Consider the following 14,938-nt stretch of genomic DNA (forward strand, 5'->3'; position numbering starts at 1 on the left):
TAATTGAAATTTACAATCAAAGTAGAGGTACATTCTGGCTAATTAATGCATATACGATTTAAAAATCATAGGAGAAGCTGGCAGAAGTTTAGCACAATAAACGTCCTTATCCTTGATCCAAATCATCAGTGACTTTCTTTCACCTCTCTATAAGAATAACTGGTTCTCATCATGAGAACCTAGCAACAGATTAAGATCCCAGAGAGCCTCATGAATCAAAAAAGGAATGGCTTTTGTGTTACGTAGGTTATATTCTAGTTATAACTGAGCTTCTATTTAACAGGGTAGTCTCTAACTCAAAGGTCTAAGGCTTAGCACCATATAGGTACTGGAGATGCAAAGATGTGAAACCAAATGTTGGCCTTCAAAAAGTTAACGTACATTAAAATTAGAGACACCACACGGTTGAAAACTTGTAAATGCCGAATGCGAGTCTCACATAAACCTGCTACAGACTCCGGTTCCAGGGTAGGCACAATCTCACATAGGGCTGGATCCACCTTAGCGAAATGACTTGAACTGGGATATGAAGAAAAACTGACACAGTGTGAGAAGCAGGGTTTCTGAGGCTACCCTGACAAATTACCACAACGTTGGTGACTTAAAGCAACAGAAATTTATCCTCTAACAGTTCTGCAAGCCAGAAGTCCAAGATTAAGGCATTAGCAGGGCTATGCTCCCTCCAGAGACTCTAAGGGAGAATGTGTTTGTCTTAACTTGGGTTGCTGTAATGAATACCACAGACTGGAAGGGTAGTCCAAGATAAAGGTGCCAGTAGATTCGGTTCCTGGTGAGAACCCGCTCCCTGACCTGTAAACAGCTGCCTTCTCGCTGTCTGCTCTTCCTCCACACCTAAGAGCAAGAAGCTCTGTCATCTGTCCTCTTCTCATAAGGGCATTAATCCCAGGATGAAGGCACCACCCTCATGACCTCATCTGAACCTAACTATCCCCCAGAGGCCCCACCTCTAAATGTCATCATATTGGGGGTCAGGGTTTCAACATATGAACTGGAGTGGGGCGGGCACAGACACAAACATTCAGTCTATAATAGCGTTCCTTGCCCCTTCCGGTTTCTGGTGGCCTTGGCGTTCCTTGGCTTGTATTCCCATCACCCAGATCTCTGCCTCCGTCTTCACACACATCACCTTCTCCTCCATGTCTGTCTTCTCTGTGTGTTTCTTATAAGGACACCGGTCACTGAACTTGGGGCTGACCTGGATAATCCAGGATGTTCTCATCTCAAGATTCTGAAATTAATTACATCTTTGACCAAATAAGGTAACCTTCACAGGTTCCAAGGACTAGGATGTAGATATATCTTTGGGGGTGGGGGGACCATTCAGCCTACTACACAGGGCAAGAGAGACCACTAGGCCAGAGACTGCCAGGAAAGTGACTCATCTGGAGTGAGAATAGAGAGGAGGTGATTTTGGTTGTGGTGGGAGCTTGTGTAGAGGTGCAGAGGGAGACACAGCTGGACTCGATGGTAGGGCCAGGGTGTAGAGGACCTTAGAGAGGGGTCAGATTATTCCAGGGAAGTCTCCTGTTTTGCCTAGGTCCTACTTACACTGTCACTTCTCAGCCTTTAGTATCAATATTTTAATAGCATCACATCACTGAAGTAGACTCAGACTTTCCCCTCCCTGGGAAGGAACTGTTGAGTCACTTTGGTTCACATTTGCATCTACAGCTCCTAGAAAAACATCTAGTAACTGCAAAGCTAGTAAGCTGTGCTCTCAACAAAAGCATATGAATCGGTTCTGCCTTCCTGTATCCTGCACTGTGGCCAATGCCAACCGTGAATAAATACACTGATTCTCTTAAGGTATCCACGTAGTTTCGATCAAACTAGTGTTTCTAAAACCCACCAAAATATATTTGCTATGTGTGTTATTCTGGAATTGCAGAACAGTTTGGATGGATCAGTAACTTCCAGAAGTGTTTTAAGAGTTTGGTTTCTTGTGCTCTTCAGAGTGTGGAAGGCAGCTGTCATTTGTAGACATGCAAAGTGACAAGGAAACCCTGACAATTCAAATACATCATTTTAGCTGAAGTTTTCATTTCTTCCTGTATCAAATGTTTGTTTTTTTCTTTACAAGACTTACTCAGAGTAGAAATATATTGAGAATTGAGTGCTGGGTCTTTGCCCTTCCTACTTTCAGTGCATAATGTCACAACCATAGGTGTGACCAAAAGGTAGGCAGTAAGGAGAAGTAAAAGGCTCAGAAAGGGGGGGGGGATCTGAAAAACTAAGATGGAACTATATAGTTAATTATTTTTCTCTGTTGGAGCCACCAGAAAAATAACAGCTCTGGACAAACAGACCTGGGGGATCCTTATGGCTGCTTCCCTCATCTGTGTTACTCTTGCCCCTGCATTCACAGAGTGTTGGCTTCTGGAGGTTTGTTTGAACAACAACCATTTGTACATAGGGCACGTGGAACTTGAATTAACGTCTAAAGAAGCTTTCTAGCATCTAAAGAAACCTAGTGTTCTTCACATAGATGGCTGCCTGACCTCTACCACTTCTTAGCTGTGTGGCTCTAAACTGGCAGTTAATTGGGCCCTGTTTTCTTTCTAAAGTGTAGAAAAAATACAGACCTCGTTGGATTGTTTTGAGACTCCAAAGGAGAGTAGGAGAGGATCTTATGAGCTGTAAAGGTGCTATCAGATGCTTGTTAACTTCCAGAGTTCCTTGCTGACTCTTTTCAGAGCAGCCTAGACAGAAGCCAAGCCGTCTGCCTCTGCACAGTGCCACCAGCCTCGCAGCTGAAAGGATGAAACAGGGAAGCAGTCACCATGTGGTACTGCTTGAGGGCTCCTGCTTCTAACACTTACATAACACTACGTGCTGGCTCTCTTCTAACTGAAGCAACTGTCACAACCTAATGTGACACAAGGCACAGGGGGATTAAGGACCCTGCCCAAGGTCAAACAGCTTATAGACAGCCCAAGATTTAAACTCAGGCTATCTGGCTCTCAAGCAACTTCATGCTCGTTGCCTTTTATTTTCTGTGACCATCATAGAACAATGTGACACAGTCATGCCATTCCCAAGTCACTCTTCCTTGACGGGTCTTTATTGTGGTGTTTATTCAGCCCATACTTACAAAAGGCAGCTGGTAAATCTCAGTGTCTAAAGACACAATGAATTAAAAGAAATAAATGGAACTACATATTTTCAATACCTAGAGAGCTGAAATTATAAACACCTGAACATTATAGCTTTAATTCACTCTTCTTGGCAAATTCTCTCCCATTCAACTCCTGTGTCTTACGGGTTCTGGCAGCAAGCCCAGAACCACCCTGGGCTCCCTGGAGTACAGCATAATCTAAGAGCCTGTATAAATAAATTCTCATCAGGTGACCCTGGGAGAGCTCAAAGGCCACCTCAGATTGCCCCAGGGACAAGAGGGTGACAAGAATAAATTACATAATTGTATGGAGACTTACATAGCAATAGATCTCTCCATTTCAAATCCCCTGCAATAATGAGAGAAGCACTTGTTAATTATTTTGGAAGGATTCAGTTCCAGATTTCTGACTTACACAGCAAATTAAAAAAAAGAATGGAAGCCATGCTCTCTTTACAATCCACAGTCTTCCCAAGCAAAGTTGATTTCTTATTTGTAGTGATGTGTTCAGCTGTCCTATCCTTAGTAGCTTCACATCTCCCTGCTCATGGTCTCTTACTAATAGGTTCTCAATGGATATTGGTTGAAGACATAAAAATTAGGGCATATAGAACTCTTTCAAAAAAGACAAAACCTATTCATTTATCTCTAGCACAATCTGGCTTCTGAAATGTGTTACTTGGAAAGTTCTAGGAAGGAAATGTAAGGGGCAGTGGGAAAAAAGACAAGAGGAAATTACTCATATTTTACAGGTCTTGAAATAGCAATTCTCTCTCCCACTTAGACATCCCTTAACCTACTTAATATACGTATAGAGCTTTGTGAATTGCAGTCTTTCTACCTAGCAACCACACGCTTATTCATTCATTCATTTAATCCACACTTGCCGAATGTCTACCATGTGCAGCCTAGGTACTCTGTATTTATTATTTCATTTAGTTTTCAAAAGGAAGCAAAATTATCTACATTTCACAGCTGAAGAACCAAGACTGAGAGGTTTTCTATAACATGGCAAGGTCATCCCGCTAGCAAAAAGCAGAGCCAGTGTGAATACAGGTCAGTTAAAACAAAGACAGTCATTACTTCTGTTCCATACTTTCCAACAGAGCAGTCTGTCTGGAGACCCCAGGTTTAGAAAGTATTTAGGGATTTCATCGTTTGCCAGGAAAAACTCAAATGGAGAGGTCTTTGTTCTTTTTTTGAAATCCTCATATGTCTGTCACCAGAGTGAGGGAGCTGGGGAATTTGTGGCTTTTTGCTCCCATTCCCCACATGTACCTGCCCATGCATTTCAACCTGCCCTCGATAGAGGGATATTTGCTGCTGGTGTGCAGTAAATTCAGCCCAGTAATTTGCATCTGCCATGTGCAAAGCCCCATGCCAGTGCCGTGAGAGCTCAAAAGATGTGTAAACAGGACCAGGACTCAAAGAACCACACACTCTTTCAAACCAATGAATTAACCAAAAGAGAGGAGAGAACAGGGCTGTGTTAGGCATGGCATTAGCCAAACTGAAGGTCCCCAAACAGAACTTTTGTGAAGGCCTCTCTCAACTCCTGTCTGGTGCCTGGCAGAGCTGGGGTACCCTCTTCCTCTGTTCTTATTTTCTCATGAACGGACTTAAACCAGACTTTCATGCCCACCACTCCAAGGAAACCACTCGGCAATGTCACCAATGACCTCCACAACCAACGGGCATTCTCAGCTTCACTTTATTTGACCTATCAAGCAGCCACTTAAAACTAAACTATTGCAATTCACATAGACTGCATGTATGTTGGAAATGATCTATAGAGAGCATATATTATTTTTTATAAAAGTTATTTTTAAAGGGCTAAAGCAATAAATAAAGATTCTTTTCAAGAAAACCGCAAAATTCAAAAGGGCAGAACCGTTTCATATGATTTAATCTAGCTAAAGGGGATAGCTGAGCCAAAGCCTGGGATGGGGAAGAAAAGTGAAGCAAAGACTGACTTAGAACACTACAAGGAATGGGGTGTGATGAAGACAGTCAGAAGGGACCAACAACCTATTCTCTGTGTAAGCTGGGTTCCTTTAGTTGGAGATTTCCTGCAAGGAGAATAGACTCCTATCCAGTAAAGGTGCTATATCTAAAGGATGGTCTGTTTCAAAGAGATCTACTTCTTGTGCAGAGTATCAGGGTTCTTGAAACAAGGACATCTCACTTCTGGCTCCAGAATTTGCCAAAGTAAAGGGAGCTCATCAGTAACTGTTTCTTAAATTTACAGAGGACCTTTCTCCAATGAGCTTCAATGGCTTTTAGCCAGTGAAAATACTAAATTTTCTCTCACGACATCCCTGCAAAGGAAGCAGAAGATGGAGAACTGAGGTGAACTTCACAGGCCAGAAGTTCCTCCAACAGCAGAATATACAAAGACTGTAGCAGCTTTCTCTTTATTTCAGCCCTCTCGTATCACTAAGGGGTGACGAATGTGGCACCCATGCTGCCACTCACCCTGTGTACGCCCATGAGCCGTTACTGAAAACATGGCACTCTTTCCCACTGAACCCGGACTCAACTGAAGAATCCTTCTCAACACAATGCTCTAAGCAGCTACTACCAATAGATAGGTGAATGCATGGGGAAAGGACATACAAGGACACTCATGCAAGGACAAAACCCAGCAGAACAGAATGGGATAAGAATTTAACGCCTGGGACTTCCCTGGTGGTGCAGTGGATAAGACTCCGCACCCCCAATGCAGGGGGTCCGGGTTCAATCCCTGGTCAGGGAACTAGATCCCACATGCATTCTGCAACTAAGAGTTTGTATGTCACAACTAAGGAGCCCACGTGTCGCAACTAAGGAGCCAGTGAGCCGCAACTAAGGAGCCCACGTGCCACAACTAAGGAGATGCAAGCTGCAACTAAGATCTCACACAACAAAATAAACAAACAAACAAATAAATAAACAAATTTAACACTTTTTCCACTTGCTTTAGGTACAGGTTATGTCCTATGTTCAAGATATCAAATGTAGGGCTTCCCTGGTGGCGCAGTGGTTGAGAGTCCGCCTGCCGATGCAGGGGACACGGGTTCGTGCCCCAGTCCGGGAAGATCCCACGTGCCGCGGAGCAGCTAGGCCCGTGAGCCATGGCCGATGAGCCTGCACGCCCGGAGCCTGTGCTCCACAACGGGAGAGGCCACAACAGTGAGAGGCCCACGTACCGCAAAAAAAAAAAAAAAAAAAAAGATATCAAATGTAGCTCATATATTAAACATTCTGTTACATTCTTCCCTAAAAGTACTTTGTTAATATGTATAAAGTAAGATACATTTTACAGTATACATTCATATATACATTGTATAGTTTTGTGGACCTTTGTACAACACTAACAAGGTATGGGTAGGTACACGTATGACGCCTGCAAAAGTTTCTGGGGGCAAAAAGTAGAACTACTCATTATGAAAATTTAGGTTTTCCACATATAGGAATGAAATTCAAATTAATGTTAACTATAATAATAAAAATAAATGTTAATATTAACTCAGCACCTACTATGAGTCTGACCCTACATTAAATACTTTAATTCTAATCCTCACAATAATCGTATGAGAAAAGAACTATTATTATTCCAATTTTATTGATGAGAAAACTGAGGCTTAGAGAGTTTAAGGTTACAGAATTAATTATTGAGTGGAAGCAAGGTTGGAGAGTTCAAGCTCTAATCACTAGGCATACCCTCCTCCTAAAATTATCTTGATAAAATTATATTTAAAGGCTGTTTCCACATTGACAAAATGAGGCATAGTGTATTTAAAACTTCAAAGGCCCTAGTATTTAAGTTAAAAGATGACAGCACCCTTCTCCTTGGGTTTTCAAGGCTGTAAGTTGTAAACTTTGTCTTAGGTTCAATTTGTAGAAATGAAAAACACAGATCACACTTAACACCCAGGTCTCATCATTTTGTCCATTAAGGAAGCAAGCTCTTCTAACACAGATATTTGGAAAGGGGAGTATCCACACATAAATGAGGGCTTCTAGAGATTTACATGAGGAGGCTCTGGGATAGGAAAAACAAGTTCAAGTTCAGTTCAAGCAACAAGGACAAGGGCAAATTCAGTGGGAGGAAGTGAAAGAAAGCCAGTGTGGCTAGAGTCCAGAGAACCAATGTCACCTGGCAATGGTGGATGAGAATTTAAACAAAAATGACTCCAGAAGACCAAGTCTTTCAGCCAAGGTTGTACCATAAGCTTATGCATTTAGTGCCCCTTCCCTGTCACCTCACGACTCCAAACAGCAAAAATATATAAAAATATACACATGTAGGGGTTTTTTTTGATATGTCTGTGTGATTTGGAAAAAAAAACAAAACAAGATTCAATATCTCATGGATAAGACACAAAATAGAAATGCAAAGGATACTGCAGACAGCGGCGTCCAGGAGTCCTACTTCAGTGGGCTAATGAAGCTACAAATATCCCCAGGAAAAGGCTGGGACCTGAGCTAGCTTATTGTTGGAAATCAGAGAATGTGGAGGGGGAAGCCCCACACCATGATGAAAGGAGGCTTTAAAAATCTGCCTATCCAGGTTGATGCAGACAGTCTCACAACCAGGACCTGGCCATGCTGCACACTGGCCTGGTGGTGGCTCTTACATACTCCTGGTTGATGTGGAACAGAGGCTCCAGCTGCAAATATCAGACTTGGCTCTGGGCTGGGTCATCAGAGGTAGGAAGTAGGTAATAGAAAATCACAGGTGAGTGCAGAGAAAGGACACAGGGAAAGCAAGCTCAAGATGGCCCCCTAAACTATAATTCCAAAGTGTGTGAGAAAAACTAGCATTAAGGAAGATGGCCAATAAACTTAACATCAGACTTATCTCCTCCAGATGGAATGCACAGAACAACCTAAAAATGACTTTAATCTGGAGCTTTAAAAACAAGTAGGTTTTTGCACAGATTATCTTCATTGGTTATATTTGAACGTTCCTCAAATTAAATAAATTATATAAATCTTGAAGTTTTAAATGGTGAACTTGTACTTTCCAGCAAAGTGACTGGAAACACAGCATGGTCGCTACATTTAGCATCCAAGAGACCCCTGGATATGGTTGTGTCCCCTAAGAGCCATGAAGTAAGAACTTCCAAGGTCCCTGTACCTCTGTGGCACGTTCAGAAACTAAAAGACAGTCTTGGGACAGTGTGTGACGTGGGATGGACATGGATTGCCAAGGTGGACAACACAGAGAGAAAAGCTGAGCCAGTCCTGCGACCGAACACTTTTCTTTGATAGAAGGATGGGAAAGTGGATTGAATAAGAAAATGGTTCCTGAAAATTAAACTTGGCCTTATAACTAGACTCAGGCTAAAGCTGGAATGAACTTATTAAATTCTCCATCTTCTCTGGCACAGAGGGAAAATAAGTGTTTATGTGTATAAAGCAACATTACATGCAAATTAAAGTGAGAGATCCTAAATATAAAAGATGACCAATTGACGAATGAACAGCTGAATGACCAACCCATTCTAAGTCAGAAAAAAGGTGAGGCCTCAAGCACATTCCTCTTACTCTTTATGATGTAGCCTCAAAAATAAAAGCTCTGTGAAAACCAAATCAATCAATTTCAAATAATACATCAAAAAAAAAGTTTCTATGGTATTCAGTCCTAGAATTTCATTCATTGCACTGCTCCAGTTGCTATGGTGTTATAAGCACTGGCTGTTTGAATGAATCATGTGTTCTCCCTTTATCCAAGGAGGACATGGCAATAGATGCTACTAAGTGCAAAGGGCTGGGGGAAGATCACATACTCGGCTCTAATCCCAACCAGATTTTTGGCTTAGGGAGAGAAACACCCCCGTGGAAAGCTGACAAAGTGGGTGAGATTAACTACCCTCATGAAACTAGAACTCCCATGGAGCCATGATATGTTAGCCAAGGAGTAATCTTAGTCATTTTTTTTTAATCCCAGAAGGAAGTGATAGCAGTGATGAAAAAATTGTTCTTCCCAACCCCTCAGGGGAGATCTTGGAGAGCTCCCCAAACGCCCCTATGGCAAAATCTAATTTGTCTAAAATTATAGATTCTAATGCCATGAAGCAGTATTGAGAGGTGGCAAGCTCCCTGTCCCAGGCAACGTTGGAAGCGGAAGACCCGTGGTGATGCGTCATAAATGTGTGGACTTGCCTGAGGTGGGAGGCTGCTTGACTGTTGCTTCCAATCTGGAACCAAGGACTCAGAGCCAATTTAGGCCAGTGCGTCCCATGGAGGAAAGGCAATGCCAAGACAGCCAGCAGACACTGAAAAGGCTCCGAGACCACTTCAGTTGTAAACCCACAGCTTTTGGGCAGCCCACTCTCTTTTGACTTAACTGAAGATGAAAGAATTATAATAAGTAATGTGCATTTACTGCCATGGATCTAAACCCAGCAAATTCTGCTAACAGAGATTTTTTTAGAAAGGAAATCAAGGAGCAACATATAATTAGCTGAGAGTTATTTAGGAGTTAATTATTCAGTCCTTTGTTTCACTTCTTTCTTCTTCCTACTTGACTCCTTTTGACCACTTCTCTGTTGACCTGTTTCCCTTGCCCGTTAGAGAAGTAAAGCATGTGAGACCCAAAGTTATAACAGGGCATTCTGTGGTTGGAAGCTGTCATAAAAGGTTTGGTAAAGTGAAGGAAGAAGAGGGCGGGAGGATATTATAATTACTGGAAAAGTGATTGTTAGCTTTTTTGTTTTGGTTAGTAGGGTATAAAGGAAAGTGTGGGCTCTGGAGTCAAACAGAATGAGCTTTGGTTTCTTGTTTCTGCCACTTAATTGACCAGCTATGTGTCCTTGGGCAGATAACTCAGTTGGTCTGACTCAACTTCCTCACGGAGAAAACAGGAATATCGATACCTGTGTTGAAGGACAGTTGCAACGATTGAGTAAAATAATCCAAAGAGACAAATATATTTCTTCCCATCCAGTAGGCTCTCGAGCTGCATTATTAAAATTATCTAAAATTTACTCTTCTTAGATAATTAAGATATGACTAAAAGCAAATGCTCTTAAACTGAGAAGTAGGAGTTCCCAAGTAAATGTACAGATTTTAATCTGCAAACTTCTTGATTTAAATTTGCATCTTAAAATTTGCATTAAACTTTACCTGTCGACTTCCCTGCTTGGAAGAGCAACTACTTGTGCTCCTTGAAGGTGAGACCAATTTTGGGGACACCCCAAGGCTCTTCTCATCACTCATCATGAACAGCAGGTCCTTGGCCTTGATGTAGTCAAAGTGCCATAGAAGACAGTGGAGCACAGAGTATGGCAGTCCGACACAAGCAGGTGGCTCAGCTTTTATCCAGTATGTTTTAAAAGCATTTTGGATGACCCAGAGGAAATCCCTAAAACAAAAAGAAAAGGATTAGAGAGAAGGTACAAGGCATCAGATATCATCTATAATTAACACTGACTGCCCACAAGTGGTTTATCTACACTACAGATTACAGAGCCACAATGGTTACTCACATCAGGGGCTGTGAAGGAAAAGACACATTATACCTATCTCTTATTGGAAATTATGTATAGGCAGTTTTTCGTGTAACTTTGCAATATAATAGGCTTAAGAACGTGAGTAAGAAAATTTGAGTCCAGACACATACAAAATCTGTACTATAAAAACCATCCCAAACCACAAGATACCACTTCATACCAACCCTGATAGATACAATCAAAAAACTGAAAAATAACAAGTGTTGGAAGAAACTGCAACCTTTAGGCATTGCTGCTAGGAATGCAAAATAGTGTAGCCGTAGTTGAAAACAGTTTGGCAGTTTTTAAAAAGTTAAACAGAGAATTATCATATGATTCAGCAGCTCCGCTCCTAGGTATATACCCGAAAGAACTGAAAACAAGTATTCTAACAAAAACTTGTAGGGGCTTCCCTGGTGGCGCAGTGGTTGAGAGTCCGCCTGGCGATGCAGGGGACACGGGTTCGTGCCCCGGTCCGGGAGGATCCCACATGCCGCGGAGCGGCTGGGCCCGTGAGCCATGGCCGCTGAGCCTGTGTGTCCGGAGCCTGTGCTCCGCAACGGGAGAGGCCACAACAGTGAGAGGCCCGCGTACCGCAAAAAAAAAAAAAAAAAAAAAACTTGTACAAGTATGTTCACCACAATGCTATTTATTCACAATAGTCAAAGGTAGAAACAACCCAAATGCCCATCCACTGATGCATGGATAAACTACATATGGTATATGCTATGGTCTGGATGTTTACACCTCCCCCCTAACTGCCACCTCCACCCAGATTCATATGTTGAAATCCTAATGCCCAATGAGGTAGTATTAGGAGGTGGGGCCTTTGGGAGGTGTTAGGGCCTGAGGGCAGAGCCCTCATGAATGGCATTACTGCCCTTATGAAAGAGACCCCAGAGCTTCCTGGCCCCTCCCACCATGGGAGGGTACTGTGATAAGCCTGCCACCCGAAGAGGGCCCTCTGACCATGCTGGCATACTCACCTTGGACTTCTAGCCTCCAGCACTGTTGCTTATAAGCCACCCAGACTGTGATATTTTGTTATAGCAGCCCAAACAGGCTAAAACAGCATATTCACACAGTGGATTATTATTCATTCTGTTATACATGCTATAACATAAACGAACCTTGAAAACATTACGCTAAATGAAAGAAGCCAGACACAAAAAAACCACATAGTGTATGTTTCTATTTATATGAAATATCCAGAGTGGGCAAATCCATAGAGACAGAAGGCCAATTAGTGGTTGCCAGGGGCTGGGGGATTTGAGGAATGGAGTCTAGCTATGGGGTTTCCTTTAATGGTGATTAAAATGTACTGGAACTAGATAATGGTGATGGTTGTACAGCACTGTGAAAGTACTAAATGTCACTGAATTGTACACTTGAAAGTGGTTAAACAGTTAATTTTATGTTATGCATTTTACTACAATTAAAAAAAAATCCCTTTCTGGTTTTTTGGGGGATAGAGGTGTGTAATTTGTTCTACCAAAGGTTTCTGGAGACATCTTAAAAAAAAAAACTATAACATTATGTGACAAAAACTATGGGGGAGGGCCTCCCTGGTGGCGCAAGTGGTTGAGAGTCCGCCTGCCGATGCAGGGGATACGGGTTCGTGCCCCGGTCTGGGAGGATCCCATATGCCACGGAGCGGCTGGGCCCGTGAGCCATGGCCGCTGAGCCTGCGCGTCCGGAGCCTGCGCGTCCGGAGCCTGTGCCCCGCAGCGGGGGAGGCCACAACAGTGAGAGGCCCGCATACCGCAAAAAAAAAAAAAAAAAAAAAAAAACTATGGGGGAAAGCAGAATTTTCCATGCCATCTATTAACATATTAGTAATTAAATCAATGATCATTTGTTGAGTCCATACTACTTACTGCCAAGCACTATAATATGGGTTTCCCACACACAGTGTCTCATTTAGTCAAAGTCTGATGGGATGGGTTTTATCTGCATTTCACAGAGGAAAAAGCCAAGTTTCTGAGAAGTTAGGTCAGTTGCCCAGTCATGCAGCTGGCAAGAGACTGAATCCAGGCTAGGTCCCAGGCCTTTAAGCTTGGTGCTGGAAATTAGCATGCTTTGATGGCCAGGTCTGGTGATAACAGCTACTGCCCCATCTTTGGGACCTAAGAGAACTCAGGAACTGAACTAGGAAGACTCAGGAGGGAGCACATCATAAGCCAGCTTTGAAGAGGCAATGCTGCATTCTCTCTACAGCACAGTACGGATCTCCAAGATGGCAAGGATCTCTGGTGGAGAAGGGGATTGACCAGGGCATTGGCAGAGACCCCTTTATGAAACTGAGTCTCTCTGCTGACTTTATGATTAACCTCTCTATCCAAAACTTTATTCCCTTTCTTGTTTTGCAGCTGTGCCTCCTCAGCAGTGAGGAGCATCAAAGTAACAAAGCAAGAGCCTATGGAGCCTTCTCAGGACAGACCCCACTCCCCATGTCCTCTGCCTGCCTCTTGTTTATACTGAAAAGCTTAGTCTCCCAGGTCTCCCCTGAGTCTCAAAAGGCTGGCTCAAGAGTTAGTGATTAGGAAATGTGAAGATGTAGAAACAAAGAATAGCTGCTGTGCCAGGAAACTGGTAACAATTTAGACCATAAATCAGCAGTCACTGCACTCCCAGTTCCTTGAAAGATATAAAGGCCTGACACATTGCTGAGTTGTTTCTACAGGAAGCAGACCCTCACCAAATGAAAACTGCTGACCTCAAGCACGGAGACCCCAGGCCAGTTGAAACTGGAAGATGGATGATGCTCAAAACTTCACCTTGATGCCAACCAATCCGAGGATTTTGCACAAGCTAGTCATGTACCCTGCAGCCCCGTCACTCACACTGTCTTTAAGACCTTTGTCTCCTAACTGGCAACTTGGAGATGGTCTTAAGACATTAGTCCACCACCTTCCCAGACTGCCGGCCTCCTGAATAAAGCAAATTTTCCTTTTCCACCAACACTTTATCTCTTGAGTTCTGGCCTTTCGCGCAGCGAGCAGCCAAACTTGGTACCTGCCTCATCTGGTTACATTTACAAGTAGTCGGCTGGGCTGCCACCCCTGTAGCTCTTTAGGGGTGAACCACTGCCTTTACCCACAGCCCCGAGTTAAGGGTGACTAACATGTTTAGGTTTTGCCTTCAGACTTTTATTTGACACACTAAGTAAATTCTACAACTTTCCCAAGCATGTTAACAACAATAAAATAAAAACTTTTATATCTAATTCATTTGGTTCTTAGTGTTCACATAGTCTAATTTTAAAAGAAGGATGTTATACAGCTGTCCAGGAACCAGCTAGTTAAATATTATATAAAACTTTTGGTTAATTATTAAGTACTTAAGTCTCCTATGCCTTTCACTAACACTTCTTAAATAATGAGCATGCTAAGGCCATAAACTAAAACCAAGACAATGCAGAGAAATAACAAAATTTCAGAAAATAAAATTAAGGTACCTGTAGGCATAGAACTCAATTCCCACGTTGCTTTCATAGAACCACCCCCCTCCCACACACAAAACTCTGTATTCATTATGTACTGAATCCAACAATAAATAAGACTAAAAGCAAACCAACACCAGCATCTTCCTAAAGTTAGCTTTACTTATGAGGCATGACTAACTGTACCTGAAATTAGAAGCAAATGCAGTCTAGTTAAAAATTGCCAAGAGAGGCTGTTAAGCTATATTCATAGATGGTTTAATAGCAGTGTTGGCGGTTGCTGTTTAAGAAAGAGAAAAAAGGAAACACCTGATGGAAACCCCAAATGATGAAATGTCTGTGGGGACAGCCATTGCTATGACAATCGGTTCCACAGTGGATGAGGAATACCAACAAAGGGACTCTGCTTGTGTGTGGAAGGTTTTTGTTTTGTTTTGTTTCAAGGCTGAGATTCTGACAATGAGAGCATGGGTTGAGAGGTGGTGTGTGACATGTGCAGAAGGGACAAAAAAGAGCATTTGGGCCATAAAGTAAGAGTCACGGGAATTCTGAAACTGTGTCAGAACAGAAACACCATAATCCTCTCCTAGAGGCAGTTGATTAAAAGAATGATCATCATCTTTTAACCCTGCCAAATTTCACATCACAGGCAACGGACACAAAGGGCAGGGCTGTGAATAGGCTAAATCCCATACTCATTTAAATTGGTACTTTGAGTTAAGGCCTCTGAAGGTACCACCTGCTGTGACCCTCACCCCTGTCTCTTCTTCTTCTTCTGGGAAAAGAAAGGGTGAGAATCTACAGCCCTTCCCACATCCATCCCCAGGTGAGTTTAAGATTATGCCTAGGGGGCTTCCCTGGTGGCGCAGTGGTTGAGAGTCC

The 14,938-nt window shown here is 42.7% G+C and overlaps 1 protein-coding gene across 6 annotated transcripts in view; it reads right to left on the bottom strand.

Moving 5' to 3' along the window:
* The window catches only part of OSBPL3 (oxysterol binding protein like 3), a 205,568-nt gene that overhangs the window by 83,127 nt on the left and 107,503 nt on the right, over positions 1-14,938 (bottom strand). For all 6 annotated transcript variants that reach the window (XM_060107665.1, XM_060107666.1, XM_060107660.1 and 3 more), the window contains one exon: positions 10,250-10,487. In XM_060107665.1, the coding sequence (XP_059963648.1) occupies positions 10,250-10,345 (96 nt within the window). In that variant the 5' untranslated portion in view covers positions 10,346-10,487. The remainder of the gene's footprint in view (positions 1-10,249; positions 10,488-14,938) is intronic.

This window comes from Mesoplodon densirostris, chromosome 9, assembly GCF_025265405.1.
Source record: "Mesoplodon densirostris isolate mMesDen1 chromosome 9, mMesDen1 primary haplotype, whole genome shotgun sequence".
Taxonomy (NCBI): domain Eukaryota; kingdom Metazoa; phylum Chordata; class Mammalia; order Artiodactyla; family Ziphiidae; genus Mesoplodon; species Mesoplodon densirostris.